This window comes from Anguilla rostrata, chromosome 8 (genome assembly GCF_018555375.3).
Source record: "Anguilla rostrata isolate EN2019 chromosome 8, ASM1855537v3, whole genome shotgun sequence".
NCBI classification, from domain to species: Eukaryota; Metazoa; Chordata; class Actinopteri; order Anguilliformes; family Anguillidae; genus Anguilla; species Anguilla rostrata.
In genome coordinates, this window is record NC_057940.1 from 29,105,135 (window position 1) to 29,131,568 (window position 26,434).

A 26,434-nucleotide genomic window follows, 5' to 3' on the forward strand; every position below is an offset into this window, starting at 1 on the left:
GCGTTTCCACCGGGGTCTAAAGTACCGCGAAGATTAGGCAAATTAGCCCACTGACGTTGTCGTCGGTCCATCTGTCATATGATTTCTTCTGTAACCCCATACTACCACCGAAGTAGCCTACATTATTTTCTAATAACCGGGACAGCCCGGAGGGGTTTATTCCACTTATATACAACGGGTTACCAACAATGACTATATATGGTTACTTTTGTATTTATTGATTTTCATATATTCTCTCAAACACATTCATTAACAGCAGAAAACATGCACACGTTGTAAACAATTTGCTGTTTTATTACTTTCTCGTCGTCAATTCCATATAGGCTAATCGCAAAATGACAAGAATAGAACGAAAACTCGGACTTGCGTGAAAATGTAAATTAGTAGTGGTACAGCCACCGTTTGCTGTTACTCAATGGCAGTAAAATTGAGTAAAATTACAGCAGTCTGAAAAAGCTAAAGCGAAGATTACTAGAATTAACCTGTTATTTTACCCGGATAAAAAGTGCGGAAGGTGATTTCCAGTTTGCTTGTACTGTATCACCAATGTTAATTATGCAGAACTACCGCATACCTCACATAACTGTATCAAACGTTTTGAGTCAATTACAACGGGCTAACAAAGAAAATCCGGAAGAAAATATTCAGCAACCGAATTAATCCGTTTGAATGTTTTGGTAGCCTACGTAATATGCTGTCCCAGCACGAATGCTTAGCATTTTATAAAACGAATACTAAAGCAAGAAAAGAACAGAAGAGCACACGTTATAATTCCAAGACGTTGACAGGTTATAACCAAAAGTAGGCTACTGCGCCGCATAACATACAAGTTTGATTTGAAGTTATTATGAAAATAAATTGGTTTGCCGCTGCATATTTTCAAACATGGCGGGTAATGGCGGAAAATAAATACAACACAAATGCTACGAGTACTCGACCAATCAGAAATGTTCAGCGCTGCAAGCTCCACCCAAAAGGTTCCTGTACTTTCGGAAAGTACTACCCCCCGAGCAGGAACGTTTTGGGGGGTAAAACAAAGCCCCCAGAACTAAATTTAGACCCTAGTTCCTGCGGTGGAAACGCACTGAGTTCCTCAAAAGGTTCCTAGTTCCGGGGTATAGTTCCTGCGGTGGAAACGCGGCTATAGAGACAGGCTCAGTTAAAGCCACTTATTTTGTTAGGCAAACCTCCCTGTTCTTCCTGACATGTTTGCGAACAGCTGACGAGTTCATAAATCCTGTGTCCTTTTTCCATGGGACACAGGCTTGGGTCAGTAAAGAGACAGGATGCCGGGGGAAGTGGCGGACCTTTCAGCAAGGTGAATGGCAGCGGGAGCAAACGTCTGAGTAAGGGCTTTGTGTCGTTTTGCCTGCTCATCCAGTGGTGTCGTTTCACCTGACCTTGAGCACTGGCTCTCTCCTTCGTAAAAAGGGGATCGATTTTTCCCTGAAAGACCGTGCGCTCCTCTTTCCAGCTTGTTAGCAGGACATCCCGTTCTGAGGAGAAAGGCTTTCTCCGTACCTGCAGACTGAACCGTCGGCCTTCACATAGCTCTGTAAATCCTGTCCGTGCGGGACAGGTGGCTCACATTACCCCCGCATTTTTTCGATATTGAAAGATGTGCCGCTGTACTCAGGAATGTTGGATATCTGGGTATATTCATAGCAGCTCACCAGCTCATGTTCTGGGAAGGTAGAGTCTCTTACATTCTTTACTATATAAAAAAAATGATGAGTTGGACAATACACTGTATATTTGGATGACAGAGCTTCCTTCCCCTCTTGAATTTCCATGGAGAAAATCTAACTGATTTAATGGGAGAATTTGATTGTTATCTCAACAGCATTCATTTGCAAAGAGAACCTTTTTTGGCTACTTTTATTTTTATTTCATAATTATAAAGCACTTTGTCTTTAGCATATATGGCTGCACAGAGACTTTCCAAGGAAAATTTCCATGCATTATATGCAGTATAATTAGAACCTCCATAAATCCACACATTCACATTCAGACTCCAGAATTTGTTCTGATTGTGTAAGATTGTTGAGAATTTGTAGTTTTACATAATTTTCTTACAGAAATATGTTGCACCAGCCTGTATTAATATCATATTAACCTTGCATTGTGTACGCAGTTCACCATACATCACTATGGATATTTTCCTTTGTCGATGAAGAAATTTGCTTTTCTCCTTAGTTCTCAATGTGGTAGTTTATGTTGCAAAATACTTGCTTTGCTACTTGCTAGACTAGACTTGTTTTTGCACATTTAAATTAAATGAGATCCCCAAGCTCACTTTAAAAGGCTCTCAAAGATCTCTATAACCATCCTAACCAGGGAAAAGTGCAATGGGCAGAGTTAAAATGCAATGCAGACTACCCGTGTCACGCTAATTCACCTCAATGCAACCATTTCCTGCATTAGCAGAAACTGAATTAGACCATTAGAGACTGGAGATTCTACAAAGGCCTCTTCTTATACACATATTAATGGTAACAATCCTAAGACACTGTTACCCTGCCACAATGGTCAGGTTTTTTCACATCCCAAAAGGCTGACTGTCCAGTCAGTTTCCTCCTTACCGTCTTCTTCACACTACAAAGCTGTCTTGACCCTTACCTACCCTTGACCTTTGCTCTTTACAGCACCCTCCCCTTTTCCCTTGTTTCTCCTGCACAGGCAACTTGCTGAATGTAAAGTTTAAAATAAAAAAGGCCCCCCACCACCACACACATATGCACGCTCACACACACACACAGACACACACATACACTCATACTCCCCGCTTCAAAAAATACAGCATTAAAACACACTTACAAAGGGATTGTTTACACGCCAGGCATAGCTTCAGCCATGCATTGTTTATGCATGTTTTGGGAGGGATGTACAGTACCCTAATCCCACTCATTTTTTTTAAACCTTTTAAATTCTAAGTGCTTCAAGGTCTCCTCAAATTCCGGCTATAGTTATGGTGCTCTAGAATTACAATGAATTGACCAACGAGTATTTAAAGGATTAGACTGACTCAGTTTAAGATTAGACTGACTCACTGTAATTTCTGAAATATGCTAGATATGAGAAATCTGGCAATGGCTTGTTGTGGGCAGAATGCTTTTTAAACTTAATCTGTCTATGAGTCTGGGCAGGGAACAGATTCAGGTCCTATATGAAGAGGGTTGCTTTGTCAGGGCCTTGCACCTTTTGTCACTTCTTCTCAAGGATTTCCGTTACTGAGTGAAGTGTTCCTACAGTCTGTTTTTTAAATAACATTTTAAATGATGGCTGTGAATTTAATTAATTCCTGTTTAGCCTAATTGATTGATTGTATGTATCAATCTCTATTTTTTTAAAATCTTTTCATCAAAATAAAATGTAATGCTGACAGCTACCTTGTGCTCAGACCCTGAATTTTACTATGTGTGGCTGTGTTTACATTTTAATTGTGTGTTTTCTCCTTTATTTTCCTTTTTTGTGTCATAGGTACAGTATTCTCCATCAGTTTCAGACACTGTATGTATCCAAGGGTCCTGGTATGGTCAGGAATTAATCCTGGACTATTAAGTGTCTACAGTAATGCCTTAACTGGATACAAGACAGGACTCCTTGGGGCACGACATATTCCTTGTTATATTCTACACTGTACATTAAATCTTTATGTTAAAATTGTGTCAACGCTCCATGGATAGATGTTGGTAGTGTTTATGCAGCTAATTTCCTTGACATTTAGAACTACAACAAAAATAGGCATTCTCAGAGCCTGTATATGGGCAGTGGAAGCAGTTTGAAAAGATTGGTCTGTGCATCTGCTAGAGGTAGTTTCTGGAGATTGTAGTGTGACTGCTGTGATGTGTCAGACTTAAGGATGTGATTAAGTTCTCTGTGACGTGCTCGCTGTGTAAAACTGTGAGCACACTGTACTCTTGTTATTTTGAGAGCAGCAGTTTCATTTCAAGTCCCCAAATGTCCACACTTATTCCAAGTAAATATATTTATGGACTTAATCTCATGGCAGATCGAGACAGTGGGGCTGTTTGTGTCTCCAGGAAACCTTTACTGTGTTGATCATCAGCATGTTTCCCTTACCCCTCTATCCTCTATTCTGTTCTCTCTGAAAGTCATTGTTCTGCTCAAACATAGATGACAAGCGGTCTTTTCTTAGTTGGGATTGGGGCAGCGATTGGGCTGCCTCCAATGTCACAGTCACAAAGAAGGGACAGTTTGTTTTTCCCATTTTTAAAGTCATTGCCGCGTCTGTTCCTAATGTTTCCAGTGTTGGGTCATTCATATTCCCTACTGGTTCAGAGACCCAAAATGTTTGGATTACTCAGTCGTTGGGCTTACTCCATGGAGAATAAACCATGTCTGAATGTTCCCTATGGATTTTTTTTTTTTTTTGGTGTGATCCATTGAATTTTATGTCTTCAGCATTGTGCAATCAACCTGTCATGCCAACAAACTCCATTTATTTTGAGCCCAACCCACTTTTAAAAAATGGCTGTGAGACTACAGATAAATCTTGTTGAAATAACCTGCCAGGTGTTAAGACCAGTGACATATGAATTATGTGATCATATCAAGCTTCTGTTTAGTCTTCGTTCCTCTCTGATCTCCCCTGAACTGATGGTTTATCGTGTTGTGATGGTGTCTGGGTTCAGCAGAGTAGATTTCCTTTAGGAGTATGTGGTGGACCTGGGTAGATGAAATAGGGTCAACTTGGAGCAAATGGTGTCATATCTCTTAGCCCTGTGCTGCATGCTGCCATGTAGTTATGTTTTAAAACAACAGGTCACATTTCATTTGCTTTTCTGCCAAGGCTGTAGCAGGAGTATTGGTTTAGTAGGGTATGGATTCAAACCCTGGATGGGTTAAAGACTATTGCTTTGTCTCTTCGTCAGATAGTCTGTGATAGATTAGTCCCAGCCACGCCTATGATGTCACATGAGTTGTGGAACATCCAGCAGTGTTTTGAAAATATTTAAAACAAGAGAGGATTGTGTGGGAGCGAATGTTCCTGGGGTGAGGGTATCAACCATGATCCAGAACTCCAGTGCCTCCAGGTGCTGGGCTTATAATAACTAACTTCAAGCACTGAGAAATATACATGATGGAGAAAAGCTATGATCTACCAGAAGTAAGCCAATGATTCCTATTAAACAGAAAACATTCTTTATTATAACTACCCCCCCTCCACAGCTTGTTATTCCTTCATATCTGTGTGTTGTAATTATACTTTAAGAGGTCAGCTGAGGGCGACTCTGGTGCTCAAATGGAAGTAGTAAAAGACTTCGGTGATGAGACTGTAATTAGCTGAAGGAATAATTCTCCACGATTTTTCTAGCAAGCAAAAACCACAGCTGAAATTCTGGAATTTTCTTTAATCTTTAGCCAATGCAAGAACTAAAGGCTAGAACCAAAATGTGACTCATTAAAGACAATTATTTTGGACTTGCTAATTTGGGTGTTTTATGACTGTGGCTCATTTAATATAAAATCCACATTTTACAAGTACTGTAATTTGTTTTCCTTGCATTTGGGAGTGTACAGCACGGCCATAGTCTTTCTGAGAAAATATATACATACGTAACTAGGGCCACCATTTTGTCTGCCCTTGTTTTCTCACATGGTACTTCAGTCCTCCACCAGCTAGAGGTCATGATAGCCTCTTTATTGTGCCCTTTCTCAAACAATTATCCCATTTGCACCACCTCAATATTTTAAGTTAATAAAGTATTTGCCACTAATTAAGCACAGATGATGCAATGTTTACAAGCAACACTCAGATGGTAAATTTGGTTTGATTGCTTACTACCGTGCACATGCAGTATTTTTTATTTATTTAAATGAGAGCAGTTATATAACATTTAATTTGCACAAAAAGGCATTTTTCTTTTTACTGCAGTGATACTTTCTCCTGGTCCTGGAGAGGCACATAGTCTGCTGGTTTTTCTGTTTTCCTTAAGATCAGCGACAAATTCAGACCCAAGAAATCAGGTGACCTGAGTTGACTGTGTAATTAACTGCTTTAACTGATAAATTACTGTGCTATTCAAGTGCTGAGTAACAACAAAAGCCAACAGACCCTGTGGCTCTCCAGGACCAGGAATGAGGACCAGTGGCTCAAATACATGCTTTTCTCAGCAATACCCCAACTCCCACTGGCCACAAACTATAATGGAAATAAATTTGAAATAAACCTTGACTTAGGTGTCATTGTGTCTGTCCCCTCTATCGATGTTCATAACACGTTCCATGTGGAAGTGACTACCTTAGTTCCTCTGTATTGTTTGAAAATCACAAAATCACTGCACTCACGGAATTCGATTGTTCTCTCTGGTGTAGGTAGGCCTGCCTCTGAATAGATTTGATTTAACTGAGCCCCGCATTGAGCTTTACCCAAAGATCTGTTTTAATATGTCATGTTAATGTCACTTTATACACGGATGGTGACATAGCAGACCTCATGATATTTTGCGTCAGTTGGCAATGTGGTGCTTATGGAGGCATTATGTTTTTTTGTTCTACCTGTTAAATAGATTATTATTATAGATTATCTGCTGGTTTTCTCAAAGACCTGTTTACCCATTTTCCAAAGAAACAAAGAAATCTGAGGTTTATAACATTACTTCGCCCATAGCACTGCTTGTCGGGACATGCTGTGAAACCTATCTTTGTACTGCTGTGTCCTTAAGTCTCTACATTGATCTTTATCTGAAACTTCCCACAGTTAAATGACCTGCAGTACAGGCCTTATGATTCACACTGTCTCACAGCGTCTCAGATCATTGCTCTTGTATGCGTGTCGTAATACGTCACACAAAAGAGGACTTTGCTTTCATGCGTTGGTCTTCTGCCTTAAGAACTGTGCTGTGCTTGCTGTAAGCTCCTGCTGTGTAGATCAGAGGTTCAGAGATGCTGAATCCTAAACCTCCACTCAGAGTTTGACTGTCCATGGTCCAAAAGGGCTTCGTAGATTATGAAGACTATGCCACTAGAGCTCTAAATTCCTTACATTCTTCAGTCCACCTTTTAAGTGGATTCAACAGAGGGATATGACTTTATGATAAGGTTCCAACTTAAGGGAAACTGAAGTTACATGGAATTTTATCAACCCCTGTTTTGTCAACCCTTGACACCCTATAAATAGGTGTTTTTTTACACTGGTATTGGAAGGGATTCTGATAAAGTACATCGCTGTGTCCATAAAGAGGTCCTCATGTAACGCTAGAAATCTTTATAAAAATAAGCTTTTTTGATAATTTTCTATGTGTAGTGATCAAATTATTGCTTTTAGCATCTATTCGATTATTAATAGTTTCTGAACATTTTTCAGATATGAAGAGCCTGTTTTCACAGTGTTTATACTGAATGGAAGGTGATTTGTGAGATCCATACATAATCTGGCTATGTTGTTGGCCCTAAGCCTTCTCCTGTTGAGAAATTGCAGTGAATTGTGTCAAAATATTAACTTACTTTTTCGTTCGCCGGTGTGATGTTGATTACATGAGTGGGAATAATCTTTCCTTCCTTATATTTGGCAGTTTGCATAAAGGCATGGTATTTTATACAAACGACTATATTCAGCCTGAGCATACGCGTGCAAAGGTCTCTGTGCCTGTAGCAGCATGTATATCATCCGAACAGCTGCAATGGACCGTGCAGTCCAATCAATGTGTACTTCCTGTATGACACATAATTCACATTTGTGTGTGCGTGTGTGTGTGCGTGTGTGTGTGTGTTCACATGGGTGTGCGGGCTGTGGGGTGTCTGTATGTCTTTGGTAGTGTTACTGTTGTGTGTCAGTTATTTATCTGTCTGTGTGGATGCTTTATTTTCAGGTTTTGTAATCAGGTTCCTTTCACATCACTCATTCTGCTGCCTGCCAGCGATAGTAAAAAACAACCTGACACAGGTCACTGAGGACGAATAAACAGGCTGGTCTTCTGCAATAGTTCCTTGCTCAGTGTGGAAATCTAGGGATTATGCGCTCTCTAGGACCTGCATTATACAGTAAACTAAGCCCTGTCAAGACTGCCCCCCCAGTCAGTCAGCCAATTGCTGCTCATGAAGAAGAGCTACAGTTTCTGTTAAGAACAGCCTGTTTTCCTTTTGTTTCCTTTTGTTTCTGTGTTCCTGCCTTGTTTGTGATGCAGCCAGGAAGCAGGCTGGCTTTGCTTGCTCTACCAGCGAGCGTTCACAAATGAGACTGAGCCAAAAGAGACGTGTGGCCTTTCAGAACGTTCGGTGGTTTTAAAAAGAAGCTTTTAAATACCAGTGGTCTTCAGTCTACACCACACCACACCCGCCCATATTAGCGTGGGTGTGCCAGTAAGACACAAAGCCTGCCCCCAAGTTAAAGCCATAGCTCAGCCTTGTCTCTGACAGTATTACGGTTAGCCTCTAGAGTGCAATTTTTTGCTTTCAACAAAGCTTTGATTAGCTGCTCTTTTTGATTAGCTATGCCTTTTTTTGTGTGTGCCAAAAACAGCTTCACGATCAAAACAAAATATATATTAGACACAATCTTTGCTTAATTTGTTGGCAGTCTCTCTTTTTTTTTTACTGGAAAGGGGTTTGATGTTGTGCGTTTGGACTGCAATCATTTATGCCTGGCTAATTCAGGCATGTTAGATGTCCAGATCAGAAATTATCATATTTATGGGATTGTTTTTGGAAATTCTTTCTGCATGGACATCTCAGATGACTATGTTCCCAATATCTCTGTATTTCATGATTCCACACTGCAAATTATGCCTGCCTCTGTATGATCTTATTACAGGGGTGGAGTAAATCATGGATCCCCACATTCCTCTGCTTGCTTTAGTGTGAGACAGGGAGGAGGAGGATAGCTCTGCAGGGGACGATAAAACAGCCTGAGAGTGAGGGAGACTGATTTACTGAAATGACTTGTGCTTCTCTGGATGGTTTCCATCCGTATCACTTACATTAGAGATTCTCCCGAGCGCTGTGGGAACCCTGCATAGTTCAAGCCACAGTCAGGTTTGGGGTCAATTCTGTTTTCAAACCAATTCACAAAATAAATTGAATTTAAAGTCATGAATTGAAAAAGACCCATAATGTTCTGACGATTTTTCAGTTCATGAATTTCTTTCCAATTAATTTAGCAAATACTTGAAAACAGGTTGTCCCCAAATGTGACTGCAGAATAATGGAGCATGCTAATGTGGTTTAATTCTGACAGACCATAGCCATCACAAATGACTGAGTAGGCATTGTCAGGTTGCATAAATTGATGGCTGGTGAGAGAGGAGTCCATCGCAGTCTTCCCTGGCTGAGGTCACAGCTGTGGCAGTGTTATGTCTGTAGGTGTTTCACTCCTTGGGCAGCCCTTCTTCCAGGCAGGCAGTGGATGAAGGTTGTATGTATGTGCAGTACACACTGTCACTGTGTTGCATGTCTGAGTGTGTAAATTAGGACAAGATGAGCCTTAAGCTCCTGCATACGTGCAGTTATTCTTACAGAAATTATGAACTACAACACTTCCTGGGTCTTGTACGAAAGTTATGCAAATAACTTGGGTGGATGAAATGAGGGTAGTTTTTGTGCAGACAGGAATTGACCATATTACACATTTTACAACATTACAAAATACAATTTTGTAACGTTACCGGACTACACACAAGTGTGTTGGGCAAATGAATATACCAGCACTAAGTTCATGTTGCTACATGAAAAAAAAACTTTTTTCATGACATTAACTGATCTCAGTGGCACTCCTATGCAGGAAAACGGTCCAAATGGCTCGAAAGAGTTGAGACTGTTTGTGTGGAAAGACACAGTTCATAAAATGTAATATTTAGGGACAGAAAGGTGATTTCTAAAGCACTGTTATGATGTGTTGCTCTATGTGAAAGCTTTTCATGGAGCTGATAATGAATCTTGCTCATAAATGAATGCCGTTGACTTTATACAGCACAGCATCAGGAATATGTGACCGCGCCGTTGCTCTTGTTCAGTTAAAATCACTGTACCGTGACCCATTCCCATCGCTTCACCTTCAGAGGCAATTTAATTAAGATTCCTTAATTTTACAGCACCCCCCTCGAGGGCCTGAATGAATATGGAGTGACTGGCAGATTTTTTTTTTACGAGCACTCCGCTCTCCTCATTGGCATTCTGCTGGTGGTCCGCAAACAGGAAGTGTCCGTGGCTCGTGCAGCGGAGCGTGAGCTGATGTACATGACCTCTGACCTCACCCCAGTACCCCAGGGGCGGTGTGAAAGAGCCACAGGCCCGACGCCCATTCAGTGCAGCAATCGGTGCCGCCGCATGCACATGCCCAGTTTCAAAGACAGTTGCTATGACTGGAATGAGAATACTCTTTCATACTCATTGCCATTCATTTGTGTATTTTTGGAATTACATTAGTGCTTACATTAGTACTTATGATGAGCTAGGCAGCACATTTGGCTTTAGTGTTATAACTACGTTTGAGTGCTGCTACACTACTCATGATGGGCTAGGCAGCACATTCGGCTTCAGTATTATAACTACGTTTGAGTGCTGCTGCGCTACTCATGATGGGCTAGGCAGCACATTCGGCTTCAGTATTATAACTACGTTTGAGTGCTGCTGCGCTACTCATGATGGGCTAGGCAGCACATTCGGCTTCAGTATTATAACTACGTTTGAGTGCTGCTGCGCTACTCATGATGGGCTAGGCAGCACATTCGGCTTCAGTAACTTCCCATCTGTGTAAATGGGTAATGTATAAAATGCAAACCGTCTCCGTTGCCCCGGATAAGGCTGTTGGCTACGCAAATGAATAATGCAATGGAATTCAAATATCCTTCCCTAGAACAGCTTGGTGGGAAATACCAGGCCATTGATCTTTATCGGACAAGTTTATGAGCGAAACACTTCCGCTCGAGCAGTGTCGGAATATTAAGAGGAGTGATGTTCCAGAGCTGTCGCTGCGCTATGTTTTACTGGCAGCTACGCTTAATGAGATGCGGCTGCGTTCCAGTTCATCCTTCGTCTGCTTTATGATCTTTGGCTCAGGAGGAGGATGCTGGCAGTGAACAGTTTCAGATAATGGGAGGAAAGCATAGTATCACTCCTGCACTGTAAGCCCTGCTCTGACATACTGCACTACTCTAAAAGAGACAGTAGCAATCCATTGCAGAGAAAAGGGGAGATCCATCTTCCTTAAGGAAGCCACTTCCTTTCATTATGTAAATATGAAAATTATTAGCATTTGGACTTACACCCTCTTTAGTGTTCTGCTTTTATTCAGCTTTTGTCCCATCAAGGGTATTTGTATTTTTTTCTTTTTGCCATTTTATCAGTTGTGTTCGTCTTTGAATTTTCATTTCTTTGACATCTAGGCATCCAATGTATTATTATTTATCTCTTCAAGGTATTCTTTAAAAACTCATGCTGTTTGTCTCATCACAAAAATGGTGCTATACCAAAACAAATTGTAATTATGTTTAACAGAAAGACTGACTTGTTTATTAAACTCTAGTCTGTACCTTATTTTCTTGCTGCACAAATGGAATATGATGTTCTTACACATCCTTCAGGACCACAGAGCCCTTTAGACTTTCATGGCAGGGGTCATGTGCATGTGTTGTATATCAGAGAACACTTCTCATATTGTTCCTTTTCATATTGGGCAGATTTTCCTACCCATGATCCAAATAAACTTTAGAACACTTAATGCACCTCCACGATAGTCAGTATCGTAGTCATCATCACATGAGCACCAGCAGCAGCAGCAGGAATAGCAACAGCAAGTTGTAATGAGAAACGACTGCTGGGATGTGAATCTTTAAAGTGTCACAACACCAGTAAACGTGCTTTGCTAGTCCTGGCAAAATGATAACAGCACTGAGACAGTGTATATTTGGTTTGTTTATGCAGCGGCTTTGTAGCTTTAAGGTTATTTTTGTGTGCAAAAACAAGCTGAGATACTTTACAAGCTCAGAGAGTTTGATATTCTCAACCAGTTTGGAATGTTTGCACCCACAATGCACTGCAAAAGTGTGGGAAAATAAGTGTTTATTAGCACTGGAAACTACTGGAGATGGTTTGCTGTAAAGTGCTGATTTGTAATTCTAAAAATTGTGTTTGTGTGTGTGTGTGTGTGTGTGTGTGTGTGTGTGCATGTGTGCATGTTTGTGTGTAAGAGCAGGGACAGAGAGCTGCTCTAAGATCTTATGTGACATGTTTATGAAAATATGTCCATATCCATACTAGAACGCAATGGGCATCCCTACCTCTTGCTACACACCCAGTTCACCAAATCATGTCCCTATGGAGCCAGTCTAGTGTTACAGTGTTGATCTTTCAGGCATGACATGGGGGGAAAATGACCTGGATCTATGGTTTTCATGGTTTGCTAGCTCCTGCTGTTTCCTGTTCTACATAATAACTTTAATTTCCCAATAATTTGCAGGGGATTGTGGGAAGGCTGAACCTCATTTGGTTATAGTGTTGGGATGTCCTGGAAAATAAATAAATGACTGTGGTACCTTCATTTCATACATTTTTACTGCAAATTGTAAACACACAAATGCAGCGAGGTACAGTGACTGTGGCCCCTAGACCCCAGGACTGAGGAGCAAGGGATTGTGGGTAGACTTACAACTTTCAATGTTAGGATGCAATTAAAGTATTATGGATTAGTGGCACACTAATGGATAAATTACTAACGTGTGTTTTCTATGTATCAGATGTTTTCTAATAGAGAGTATCTAAGTGCACAGGAGGGTGAAGGATCCCCGAAATGACAGAGTTAAAATATTGATCCTTGTTTATACCAGTAGTGCTTTTCAGGGCTGGGGGACCGCAGGGGTTTATTGAAAAATCAATAAGAGGAAGTTTCAGGGTTAAAATTTATGGGAGACAAAATTACAAGATGCAATTAAATTCATGGAGTTCATCGAAGATTGGGGACTATTTGGGGTGAGTGAAATCCGAGGCATCTGGCAACGAAAGCGCGGAGCTGCCGTGGGTGACACGCGGGAGACAAGCCGGGGCGTGGCTCGTCTCTCAGCGAGGCTCACGATCTGTGGGAAGGTGAGGTCAGGCCGTTGGCTCAAACAGAATCATGTGCTCGCGGTTTCATATTTTCCAATTACCAGTAAGAGTGGTGACCCTTTTTATAGGAAGCTAAAGGCTGGGAGGGCTCTGTTAATCCATTATTTAATTACGAGATGTTAATTCACCCTCCTCCAGACTGTACGCAGGCAGCTGAGCGCATCAAGCCTAGGCAACGCACACAGCTGACAGATGTGTGCTTTGTCAGGGCGTTGGCTGCTCTGCTAACGTGGATGCTGCATGTGCATTCTATAGTGTGATGATATTGGGGCTGTAGAGGTGGGATTATGGGCTGTGTGCTGTTCCTCTTAATGCCCAAATGGGGTTCCTCCAGGGTTCTGGAAGGTTAGTGTACTGTAGGGGAACTGGAGAGCACAGACGTGTTGCGCTTGTTTTGAAGTGTTGAATCTCTGACCTCCTATTATAAGCTTCTTCCACCCCTCCCCCTTCCCAGGTCACCCTCAGATCAACCACCCTCACATTATCTGTCATTCATGCCGCTCATATGTGCATCAGCCCAGTTGTGCTTAGAGATGTTAGCATTGCTGCAGTTGTTGCTGAACAGCACAGAACTGATTAAATAACTTATTAAATACCCAATTATGCATTTCAAGAAACTATATTAACTATAGTAAAGAGGTTTATGTACTATGTTACTGGGAGTTCTGTTGTTATTTTCTTGCTCTTGTTGAGTAGCTACCAAAATAAATAAATAAATAAATAAAAATATTTCCCTGTAGTTTTCCACAGGGTGGAGAAGGGGTTTCCAAAATGACATCATGTCCCAGTACAACCGCCCTCCCAGCGTGATACATCATCCATGTCACAGACAAGGAATTACACAGGATTGTGTAACACATTACAGACCACTGAGTGACACAGCTGTAAAAATCATTGTCTTTGTTTTACCTCTGTTTCCATAGCAACCATCTCAACCGCTTCTGGCTCATGCGCTGTGATGCAGTGTGTGATGGAATTTTAGGACCTCTTGGCCTGTACGCTGTTGACCTGTTAGGACATGGTGAGCACAGCATGGTCCCATGGAGGGTGACTGTAGTCGTTTTACTGGTTGGGGAGAACTTGCACTGCAGTAAGGAAACGAAAAGGGTGAGGAAAGAGTTTGTGGTTGCTACAGTATGTAGGTTAGGCAGGAGTGGCTGTTTTTATTGCACATCCTCAGCTTGTCATAAATCCCAGGTTCACTTTCTAGAAAACAAGAACTGTCGGCTCCTGAATAATTCTGAAAGTTCTGTTTACTCCTCGAGTCTCTCCGTCCTCTGAGGTATTTGTTTGTTTGACAGACAGATCACAATACAGGGAATCTTCAGGCTTGTGCTTCTGTGTGTGTGTGTGTGTGGGTGCGTGTGTGGGTGCGTACTGACTTCAGGCCTGCAGTTCTGTGAAGTGGCTCCAAGCTCTTGACTCCAGTCAATGTCAATGTTTAGTCAGTGTTTTAATTTAGTTTGCTTTCATTCCAGCAGGCGTTAGTGTCAAGAGTGATCTAGCAACCCCAGGTGGCCACTCCACAGAATAAACCTTGCAGCATGTCAAAATAAGCATGTTCTGTAATCTCCTGGTCTTGTGTTGTTTGTGGCATCACAGTCATTACTGTCCTTAAAAATGCCTAGAGTTGTGGAGTGGTCGGTTTCAGAAGGAAACTGTTGTTGTAGAGTATACTACTCTTCACTAACATTGTGCATGCAAGTGCAGTTTATATGAGTAGAAACACTAAAGCAACAATAATTGAAGCCATCCATATCACAGACATTCTCCTTCTGTTTATTGAACTTATAACGTATAACAGCTTTGGTCCCTTATGAGTTTAGCCAACATCTGAAAATGTCCACTGCTTCAGGCATTCTTTATGGCCCATTAGAGCTACAGTATTAAATCAATAAACTAGTTAAGAAGGGTCACTGAAATGTTTGGTTTTAGGTCAGATTATTTATGATTATTAAGACTTCAAAAATGTCATGAGTCTTGAACACTTCCACATATGCTTTCTGCTCCAACCCAAACAGAAGCTGGTATGAAACAAACATTTCAGAGAAAGGAAGCTAGAAATGGTGAGACCTGGGGTTGCAAAATCTAGGGAATATTCACGGGTGGAAGCTTCCCATGGGAATGAAGGGGAATATGTGGGAATTCACAGGAATATATGGGAAACGGGAATAAAAGGGAAATTGTGGGAGTTATTTGCACAGGCTGCATGCACCATGTTGTATGCATATAGAAACATAGACCTTTTGCTTTATAACAAGCAGACATAATTGCTAAACCTACTAATAGTAATAATCCTTCCGGGGGAATGCATTGTGTATGCAGATGGTTGCACTTCTATTTAATTCCCATTAAATGGGATGCTTAGAATTATCTGTGCATGAGATGCAAAAGTGCACTGCACGTGGGATGGAAGGATGCAAAGTGCAAGGTTATAATTCAACTGAATTTCCATTAAGTAGGGATATCTTATTAAAACATGCCAAAATATTTAGAATGGCCTTTAAATGTATTTTCCTCCAAAAATTATTCACTAGTATCAGCTCAGATTTCACATTGGAATTGGACAGAATTTCCAAACTTCCCAACGAAAGTTTCCGGGAATTTTCAGACCATTTGCAACCCTAGTCAGACCATGACCTTTCATCTTTTGAGGAAGTCCGAAGGCCCTTTAACCCTTTGTGAGAGGGAATTTATGGGTGGGTGAACTCTGACTCAGCTCTGATTACTGTGTGATTGCAGGCTTGACCTTGTCACCGAGTGACTTATCTTCAGTCTACAGAAATTAGATCTTGGAACATTATGGCAGAAAGAGGCAGACATCTTTGTTTCTTTCATTAGCGGGTCTATTTGTCTCACTATTGGAAGAGCAACTCTTCAAGCCTTTGTTACCATAGAAACTGCTTTGCTTGTGGTCGTATTAACAAATCATGGAAGCTTTTGGTTTTTCCCCAGTCGTTGTCTGAATCATTTGTGAAAGCTGACCGAACACCGGGGGAATCGTTGCAGTAGTTCTCATTTCCAAGGAAGATTCAGCAGGGCATCGCGTGTTTTTTGCTGGAGCGTGTTTTGCGTGTGCGGGGGAGCGCTGCGTTTGTACACACATGAGTTTGGGCTCCTGCAGTCATGCCCCCTGCCCCTCACCCCTCTACGGCCCGGTGCCCTGCTCTCACGTGTGCCAGATGGCGTCTCTGCTGACCTGCTGCTGAATATTCATGCGTGTCACAAGTGGGGACAACAGGGGGCCCACGGCCCATTTTGGGGATCCCCTCACCGTTGTCCTGGAGATGAGGACTTCTGATTAAGTTTTGTGTTTTTGTATTTGCGTGCCTGCTCGGGTGTGCTTGTGTCATTGCATGGAGAGGCAGTGCAGTTTTCTTGAGTCTGTTGTGGCTCTGTAGCTAATGCTTGTCTTGTCTCATGGAATGAACAGTAATTTTCCTCTGACAGGTCTGTAATATGAATATATCTTTGGGGTCTGTAGAGTTAATCATATCTGTGGCAAACCTGTTGCTTTGTCGGTCAATAGGAACAATAAAATTGGTCGATACAATAAACGAGGGGCTGATTAGGTTCTTTTCTCTGTACTGTCAAAGGTCAATGCACATTACCCCCGGAAAGTAGCCATTGATTCTTGCAGGGAGCTTTTGTCTTTATGTCCGGCACAAAGGTTTTCAAAGTCAGGGTTCGGTGGCTGGAGAGCAGATCTAAATGGCCACTCCGTTTTCACAGCCTTTCCCTGAATTTTAATTGATCCATCCATTATGCAGCGGCACAGAAAACACGCGGCCTTTCGCACCACGGTGCAGGTGGATGTTTCCATGTTTGTCGCTCTGCGCTGAGCGCGGAGCGTTTCGCCGGTGCGTTGTCGGTGTTTGTGGCGAGCGCCGGGTGCTAATTCGGCCCTCCAGCTGGAGTGTTTTTAAAGAAGTCAGAAAGAAATAGGGGATTAATCCCCCTTGTCTGTGGAGCGGGTCCCCCCGCTTGCTCCACAATGGCTCCGCTGCTGGGGCTCTTTCACACATGGCCAGGTCCTCCCGGTTCTGCTCTACGCCCGGCTGCCAGCCTCCAGCTCTGGCCCGGACGCAGCGAGCAAGGGGATAAGGCTTTGAAGAGCGTGTCTCCCCAGCTGGGACAGGGCAGGGTACAGCCGCCCCCCACCCCGGGGCCCTGCCAGCCAGGACGCTTTAGTTTAGGACGAACAACAGTTCTACTGGGGCAGCATCGAACCCTGCTGTGGAAGTAATGTTTCTTATACTATTAAAGTGCCAGGAATGACAGGATTCTCTGAGAACTGTGTATCAGTGACATGTTGCATCAGGTGCATCATCTTGTTTGTTTTCCTTTCCTTTATAGACTATTGCACCTGTATCTGGGGATTTTCATTGTAGTAACAGCTGTGACCACTTCCCAGGCATGCTCTCTCACTCGCTCTCTTGCTCTCTCTCTCTCTCACACACGCACAGACTTCAGTGGCGCATAGACACACAGTAGGAGCTGTCCATAGGAAGCTGCATAGAGACGTGGGTTGAGCAGTCTGACGTGGAGACAGACACAGTGAGAGAGAGGGAGGAGGGAGGGCAGAGGGGTGATGGACAGACACTATTTATAACCCCAGCTTCCAGCCCCCTGGGAAAGCATCTGCTGACAGGAGGAGGGGAAGCATTCAGTCTCATCTGTGTGTCTCTCAGGTTTCCTCCCATTGTTCTGTGCCTGATGCGCCTGTTCGCGCGGGGTTATTTATTATGGAAGACGCTCTCATTCAGCACAACATGGCTCACATTCACTACAGTTCTCTTTGGAGCTCTTGGTCTCTGTGCGCTTAACATAGTTCTGGTTAAGTCGCATGCTCAAGGGTTCAGCAGCTGCATTCCACGCGGGGGTTGAACCCACAACCTTCTGGTTAAAATTCCAAATGTGCCCACCCGCCGGTCCTTGTGGCTGTCTGAGTAGATTAAAAAAAGAATTCTGTCAACATGGCCGCTTTCGAGAAACATTTTGTAGAGGATGAGTTGTTGAATGATGACACGTATTTTAGTTTCCTCCGTCAGCATGTGACCTGAGGCCTGGTCTCTCAGTGCCCAGATTTGGGATGAGGACGGCGTGTCTCTCATTAACACGCGCAAGACGAGTGTCTCTGTCACCAATGGGAGTGAGACGCCTGGTTGCACTGCCCGAGAGCGCCCGTTTGATCACAGCAGGGAGCCACAGGCCCGGCGCTTTTCAGGGGTACGCCCTTTTTCCTGAGGGACTGGTGACGGGAGCGTGGGGGCATCGTTTTGGGGGGGCAGGGCGGCTCTCAGGGTCCTCCCATGCTGTGCTCGCGGCCCATGTGGAAAAGGGGCGACCCGGGGGTTAATAGAGGATTAGCCACTCGTATTGAGTTTTGTTTTTCAGTCTTCAGTCTGTGCTCTTGTTTTGGACCCCTGCCCCCCAAAGCTGGAATGAACAGTAACTTCTAATGAAGTATCTGTATAGTAATGGGGATATGAGAAAAACAGGTTGGGGGAGCTGAGGACAAATGTGGACCTAATTTCGAAACCTTTTCATCAGAGAATGAATAAAGTCTTTTCTGAAGTGTTGTCTGAAACAAGAAAGGCATGTGGAAGGCATGTGGGAGAAATAGAGAGAGAGAGAGAGAGAGAGAGAGTTGAGGAGAACCACCTGCAGGTCGCGTGTGAGTTGGCACAGATGCCATCCTCCAGGGCTGGCACATTTTCTTTGATTCTGGTCTTTAGGTCTCCCATCTCGAAGGGGGCTGTAGACTAGAGGAACGTGCGTACCCCGCTGTCTGACCTGTGCATCCCAGACTTGGGACAGGAACATGGGGGGGGACGGGGATGGGGGACGGGGACGGGGACGGGCGGACAATGGGGAGGCGGGGCAGCTGAGAGGGGGAGGGAGGCGGCGGGGAGCGGGCAGCTGGGATTAGCGGCGCACAGAGGCTCGCATTGTGTCCGGCTGCTTATCCCTCAGAGGTCTGCCGGGAGACGGCAGAGCAGCCCCGTCACCTCCGCTCCTCGCTGCGTTTGTTTGGAGAACCTCCTTCTTCCTCCTCTCTCTCCTCTCCGCTGCCTCCCACTCCTTCCCATCGCTGGCTTCCCTCCTGCCATGGTCCCAGCCTCCGGCCCCGGGCAGACATGGTGGTCTTCTTGAGTAAAAACATTCGCTCTCTGCTGTCCGTCTTCAAGAAGAGGGGTGAGTTCACGACCCTTTCCGCTGCTCCACCGCTGCTCAGACGCTGCTCGTAATGCCCCTCAGGTATCTGCGGGCTGCGGCAGAGCAGGCGCAGCTTCAGCTTTTAGCTTTGTTTGAAGTTGTTAGGGCGCTTTGATAGGCAGTGTCATATTTCTGCCAGTGTTTTCTGTGATTTAGGAAAACCTTTCATCGAGGTCACTGTGAACTTCAGACGTGCTATACTACAGCTCGCAACAGTTTTCAAAGTTTCACAGTTTACTTGTACGTGCATCGAGAACAAAACAGAGTATGGCGTATGTGTAACTGACTGAACATTTCTGGTGTAAATAAATTCAATGATCCAAAAATGGCTTTTAGACTGACTGTGTAATCTGATTAAAGAGATTATGCCATGTAGCCCATTGAGGTTTGAGCCAACATTGTCTGTACACGACAGACTACAGCTACCTGGAAGGCATCTTCATTTGATCGAGGGTGACAGGATACCCTTGTTCTAAAGTGGCACGTTATGTAAATCGACCCTGACACTCTGTCGCCCAGATACGTGGATCCAGAATGACTTCAGGATATATGATGTCTCATAGGTAGGAAGAGAGGGGCGTCTGATCTGATCCCGATTTTTCCACTCTTGCGTAATTGTGATTCCAAACCAGGCAGGCTGTGTTCGGATGCCAGCGTTCTGCTCATTAAGAAAAAGGGGCTGAAGGCGTACTAGAGCTAAGACCCCAATCCCAGCCTTTTAAATGCGTATCAGTGGGCTTGAGGGTGATTGAGGAGCTCAAAGCTCTCACAGACAGGCACTCTCTGTGTGAGTGGATTGGACTGAACTCCTCAGTGCACACAAATCTTCCGTCAAGGGGGAATTGAGACAGAACTGTGTGACATGTGCATGCTTTATGGAGTCTTGTTAAGGATTCCAAACCATACTCCATCTCTCTCTCTCTCTCTCTCTCTCTCTCATTACATTAGGGAGTCTAAGTGCATAAGCGTATTTTCTTCCTCTGTTTGTTCTCAAGGTAATTTACCCAGCAATGTAAATATGTTCACGTGCAAGGGGAAAGTTATAAACATTTAGGACTAATGGGTACCAGGCATCAATGCTAATATAATAGATCAGAATAATTTGTCTTCTGGTTAACTGGTTTGTTTCAGAGTAAGAGATGATACACATCTGAATGAGACTGATTTGAAGTCATTTCATGCTGCACCAGTGCAGTACATATTCACTGCATCACAGACCAGATACATTCAAATCACTCTTGTTTTTTGTTTTTAATGTTCAGCAACAGATTCAATCCATAATTAATGCATGTATGTATTTTTTGTGTTGGTTTTGTTCATTTCATTGTCCAATGCAATCATGATTTATAGATAAACACAATATGATTTACCAAGGTCTCCTAACTCCGGGGTGTACAGACTGTGCCTGTCTCAAGGTCCTGCGTGAATCTCAGAAAAAGGCTTACACACACTGCCCTGATAGGTTGCCTTTGTCAGTGATATCATTCTATCAGAACCAATAATACTATAAACTCAAAACACTAACTCTGTCTGTTAATGGGGTCTTTTTCCCGCTCACTCATACTCTTTCTGACCAACATGCATTTTCTTGCCGTTTGACTTCCCCGTCTCTCCAAACGAGCTTGATTGTGCATTGCTGCTACCGTAATTACAGTACCCCCGTGTTACTTAATGCCCCCAAAGGGAGGGATATAGTCCCATAGGTTAAAAGTTGATGCCGAAGGAAAGCTTTGCTAATGGTGTACTTGGTTTCCTCTTTGTACCGAAACCTTTTATCCTTTCAGTTGGCTGTGCCATTGTGTGCGAGACGTTAGGGACGTGGTGGATGAGATTTCACTCTTTACAGAGGAGTGGGGGTAATAGAGTGCCTGTTCTGTTCGGGCAGGTTATTGGTTGGCTGAAGGTGACTTGAGTCTTATGTTACTTTTCATTTTATTTTTGTTAGAAACGGTCCCACACAATCTCAATCCTCAATTCAATCCCCTCTTAAACCTTTGGGGAAATGCAGTAACGTACGACTCCAGTCTGATACAGACAATAACTGATATACCAAGCCCATTGTTTCACCACAGAAATACTACGTAGAATAGAATTTTTCTGCTGAGAGAAAAAGAATCTTTTACCTTTAAGGCAGTTGACACCAGTATCTTAACATGTTGATCCAAGGCCTTCATGAGTGAGCCAACCCTGCTAATCTCCTCATGTGGGAGGGTTTAAATATTGTCCTTGGGGGGGTGGGGGTATTGACTGGCCTGGTGTTACCTCAGCACATATGCCATGGTGTGCCCTCTGGCCCGTCTGCTGTGCTGGGACTGGGGACTTGTGCCACGTCACGTGCGTCGCTGTGCAGTTCATGGAACACTGGGTCAGAGCTCTCTGGCTGTGCAGTAACCAGGGTAACTGCCCGCAGGTGCATGCACAGTAGGAGGTGGGCATGTAGTTTGGCACATGCCACCGGTCAGCAGATAATATGGGTATTACTCCTGACAAACACACACACTTGCATGCATACACATACACACACGCACATACACACACACGCATACACACACTCGTACACACGCACACACACACACACACACACACACACAAGCATGCATACACACACACATAACACATACACGCATACACATACACACACACTTGCATGCAAACACACATACTGTACACACACACACTAACATGCATACACACATATGCACACACACACACACACACACACACACAGACAATGCTGGCCAGCTGAAAAGCAGTATTTGTTTAAAAAAATGTAGGAACAAATGGAGTTATGGCAGACTGCTGGATGAGCTGAGCTTTTCTCTGCTGAGAGAAGTTCTGTTGAATTATTAAAAAGATGTGTCATGGAGGGCCCTACCAAATGCTCACTGAGGGTGAGGTGGGGAGGGGACAGAAGCTGGTTCTGGGTGGGTTAAAGGTCAGGAATTTGTTTCCATTAAGATTAACTGCTGAGATTACCAGGGGAGCTCCTGGATTCTGTGAAAAAGAGCATGTCTGTGTTTACAGCACATGCTGTATTGAACAGCCTTTATCCACAGTTTGGCTGTGAAAACCAGTCAACATTACGGCAAGTTAAAAGTCAAAATACTTTTTAGTTTATTTTCATCATAAAAATCACCAGCACTTAAATCCCTTGCTGAGACTGAGATTTGTGGGTGAAAGAAACAAGGGCTAGTCTTTAATCAGCAGAGATCCGAGTTTAAATTGTGCGATATGTGACCATGTCAAAAGTGGCATGGTTACTGTGGTCAGCACACAGGTGGCTTGTCTTCAACATGTGCTCTCACTTTGTGCTTTTACAGACACTTAAAATGTGATTAGTCACGTTCTGACCAAGTAACTACCCAAAATGGAAATTGTAACTAAGAATTTACTGGTATGCAAAACAGTGCTGCATATAAGGAAAATAGTGCTTACATGTCTGGTAGTGTAGAGTGCAGGTGCCAGAGATTCACAAATGCAAATATAAAAATTTAACTCTGAATATCAGCGCTGAATATCTTGCTTGTTGGCAGCTCTTGATTGTGTCTGTCCTTCATCACTGCATTAGTGAATTTGAATATGAGATCTGCGGCCCTCTCTTCGCTGCTGCATGTTCACCCACGCTGTGCGAGTAAGGGCGAGAGACCTTTGGGAATCTTGTCGCCCCGGTGACCATGCGCGCCTCGGCGGTTTCCGTGGGACCGCGAGCTGCTGATGCGTCTGCTCTTGTCCTTGTGTTAGAGGTGCAGAACCACATGCCCCCGGCGCCATTCATCGGCTCAGTAGGGAGGCAGCGCTGACGCATTCACCGCAAGCACGTCTATCCATATAGCTGTTACTTTTCTGCTGTTTCCTCCACTAAACATTATAACTTTTTACAAAAACAGTGTAGAGTATATGGAAGTCTTGTGCTCTCCTGATTGTGTTTTGTCACAGATATGTCCTTAAAATGTATCCCGGCAGATATATACTGCAGTGCCTATGTCCCTGTACTGCAAGGCATCTTGGTTTTGTGACTATACTGCTTGTGCAACAAGGGGACTCCCCAGGATTCCATTCCTTCAGATTTAAGTAACTTTCTGTGAACCTCTTTGCTCTTCTCTGAGTGATGTTCCTAATAACAGTGCTCATTGGCATGGGGCAAAGATGGACCTTAAGGCTTCTCTTCCCCATTTTCTCTATTAAATGAAACGTTGAAGGTTTTTATTTTACAGACTTGGAGTGACCGTCTGTATGAATGTGTGTTTGAACTGATCTAAGCACAGCTATGTTCTTATTTAGGAGGTGTTTGGATTGACTGTGGCTGACAGATGGCTGGTGAGCTTTTGGCTTTGAGGGAGGGTTGACCCAGGGATAGATCCTCAGACCAGTCATTTGCCCTGGGCACCATGCCTGAGTGAGCCTCTTCCAGTGATGTCAAATAAATGACAAAAAAGCTAAATGTGCAGCGCGTTTCATGATCCGTCCCCATGGCGATAATCTGCTTTGATTGTTCATTTGTAAACTTACTGTATTATTTATTTTGTCTTGCAGTGCAATTTACATATCATTGGCCATGTAATTGGTTATACGGTCTAGTGCAAAATTCAAGACGTTTTACTTTATGTTGTAAGTTCACGTATAAAGCAGTTTATTTAATGTGGAAAATAACTAGGCATGGTGTTTCATTGGTAAAAGTAAATTGGTTAAGTAGGTAAAGCAACACTACCGCCTATTTATTCTTTTTACATTTTACTGATTTAATTTGCCAAGTCACAGTTCTGTTTTCCCTATATGTCAGAGATCCTTCTGTTCCCACAATGTTATAATTTCCCTACAATATTCTGGCTCTTACACGCTTTTGTGCAAAAGTGGATGTGCTTGCATCTGTGTGTGTGCACGTGTGTGTGTGTGTGTGTGTGTGTGTGCACGTGTGTGTGTGTGTGTGTGCGTGTTTCTACTTGAATTGCTGTGTGACTGTGAAAGCTGTTCTGCTGTGGCACAGCCTGATCCACTCCAGAGTGCCATCAGCCTTCTGCTTCAGTTCCCTTTAATCTCTCTCTAATTTATGCAGCTTCTCTCTGCCAAAGACATTCCGCATCACACATCCCAGAAATATTATATTCCCTTTCATTCAACAGCGAAGCAAAAATGGCGCTTCGGAGCAAACGCCCTGTCCTTACTCCATTAGATGTGGACTCACCTCTGACAGGAGGGACGCACGGCATGAGCAGGGACCATGCACACTATGCCCTTACTGTCTGTTCTCTTATAAAATCAACCACACATCCCAGGACTCCTAATCACAGTCCTCTCATGTCTATTCACAGTGTATGGCCCTATTCGTTTTACAGCTGTTTGCCCACAGGTATGGGGATGGAAATGAATTGAAAATGAGTAACTGGTACCGTAGAGCACATTTAGTTTATTTATACTTAATGCATCATTACGTCTCATTGTGTAGGTTCTAAAGGAGACACCTGTCTCTAAGACAACTCGCATAATTTGAATTTTCCACTCTCCTTTTATGCTGACATGCATTTACTGGTGGTGTTCGGGTTACGAGAAAAAAGTCTCGCAAGCTGCAGGTTAACAAGTCTTTGGTGAAACCACTTTCTGACTTCCCTCGCTTCGGTTCATTTTCCAGCTGTGAAATGTCATGAAGTCCCTTGTTAAAGTGTACCTCACTTCCTGCTGTTCATATAGATTTCATGTAATGACCTTGGGCTCTCTTAAACATGATTCTACCATTTCTTGTCACCCTGCAGCTGTATCGAAGCAGGAGGATGAGAGGAAGCTCACGGTCCACTACACGGCCTCCCAGCACTACCAGGAGAACGTCTTCATTGAGGGGAGCCGGCCTCAGTACCTGGAGGACCTGCACACTGAGGCCCAGGAGGGTCTGAAGATCCTGCAGCAGGAAGGTGAGCACAAATCTCACCCTTCTTCACCGCCCCTGTGAACATGCTGAGATCTGCCTTCGATTGGTCATGCCTTGTACACTAGGAAACTCATTTTAATCTGCTGCACAGTTCTTCAGTTTTTCGATCTGTTGCTTGTTTAAATGTGTCACTCATTTAAAACTAACTTGTGCCCAATTTCTCCCTCTATCTACAGGACACAATAATGGCGCCGATTATGGGGACGACCAAAGTATAAGTGTACGTGAGTGTTTGCATGTCCACCTTATTCGCATCGCTGCAGTTTGCTGGAACATGCCGGTAATGCGAGCCTGCTTTTTACAGTCGGCTGCGGCACGTCTGCAGCCAGAGGAGGATGCCGACGCCCAGGAAAGAAAAGGTTCCCTGGAGTCGGGTAGCACTGCTGCTGAGACGGTATCGACCGGGTCGACCGCGCCTACACGATCAGCGCTGACACGACAAGGTACGCTGAGCCTGCACGCTCAATCCTGTCTAGCCCAATCGCAGTGATCGTGGGTGCAGGTCTGTAGTATTCCACTCCTGCAGTGCTTGTGGAACTCACTGTGGGACCTGCTGTACCACAACCTTTTCTCCTTCTCTACCCTATGATTAGGCAGCTTATGATTCAGTTAATAAAGCTTCTAAATGCTAAAAACAGCAGCTTTAACAGTGAAAAGAGCAAATGTAATGCCTTGCATTTTGTGAAAATGAGGTGCTGGACTCTATGAAATACCACTCACAGAATGAGATGTGGAACATGACACTACACAGAGCTATATTTAGCCTTGGTATTAGAACTTTCCCACTGGCTCTTATTCTATTGTTTTACTAACAGGAATCCCCTGTGCATTGCACTCTGCTCAAAGTTAAGACTTTCATTTTCTGTGGGGTTCAGATGTAATGAAAGGCAGACATTCGTAATAACAGACAGCTGCAGTTTACTGCTGCATATCTGTGCTTACATGCCATTCCAAGGCTGAAACATCACTGCTGAGGGGCAGCAGTGGACTTGACTGTTTCCCTTCATTTCTCTCCATATATCACCACTCTGGACAGGTTCCACATTCAAGCCGCTCAACCCTGTGAAGAGGCTGGATAAGAGCAGAAAGAGGAGCAGGAGGACCACGATAATGGGAATACCGCACCATGTCCAGAAAGAGCTGGGTATGTCCGAGACCTCCAGGAAATCAACTGAGTATTCATATTCTGCTCGCTGAATTAATTTAGAACTGGTTAGACCTCAGACAGCTTAT

At 43.6% G+C, this 26,434-nt stretch overlaps 1 protein-coding gene across 6 annotated transcripts in view; it reads left to right on the top strand.

Annotated features, from left to right (window-relative positions):
• nhsl3 (NHS like 3) overlaps window positions 1-26,434 on the top strand; it is a 60,024-nt gene that overhangs the window by 26,950 nt on the left and 6,640 nt on the right. For 5 of the 6 annotated variants that reach the window (XM_064347578.1, XM_064347576.1, XM_064347579.1 and 2 more), the window contains 4 exons: window positions 25,029-25,184; window positions 25,378-25,421; window positions 25,506-25,644; window positions 26,238-26,345. In XM_064347578.1, coding sequence (XP_064203648.1) covers window positions 25,029-25,184; window positions 25,378-25,421; window positions 25,506-25,644; window positions 26,238-26,345 — 447 coding nt within the window. Of the gene's footprint in view, window positions 1-19,044; window positions 19,261-25,028; window positions 25,185-25,377; window positions 25,422-25,505; window positions 25,645-26,237; window positions 26,346-26,434 lie in introns of those variants that run through there. The other variant, XM_064347581.1, reaches the window with a different exon arrangement.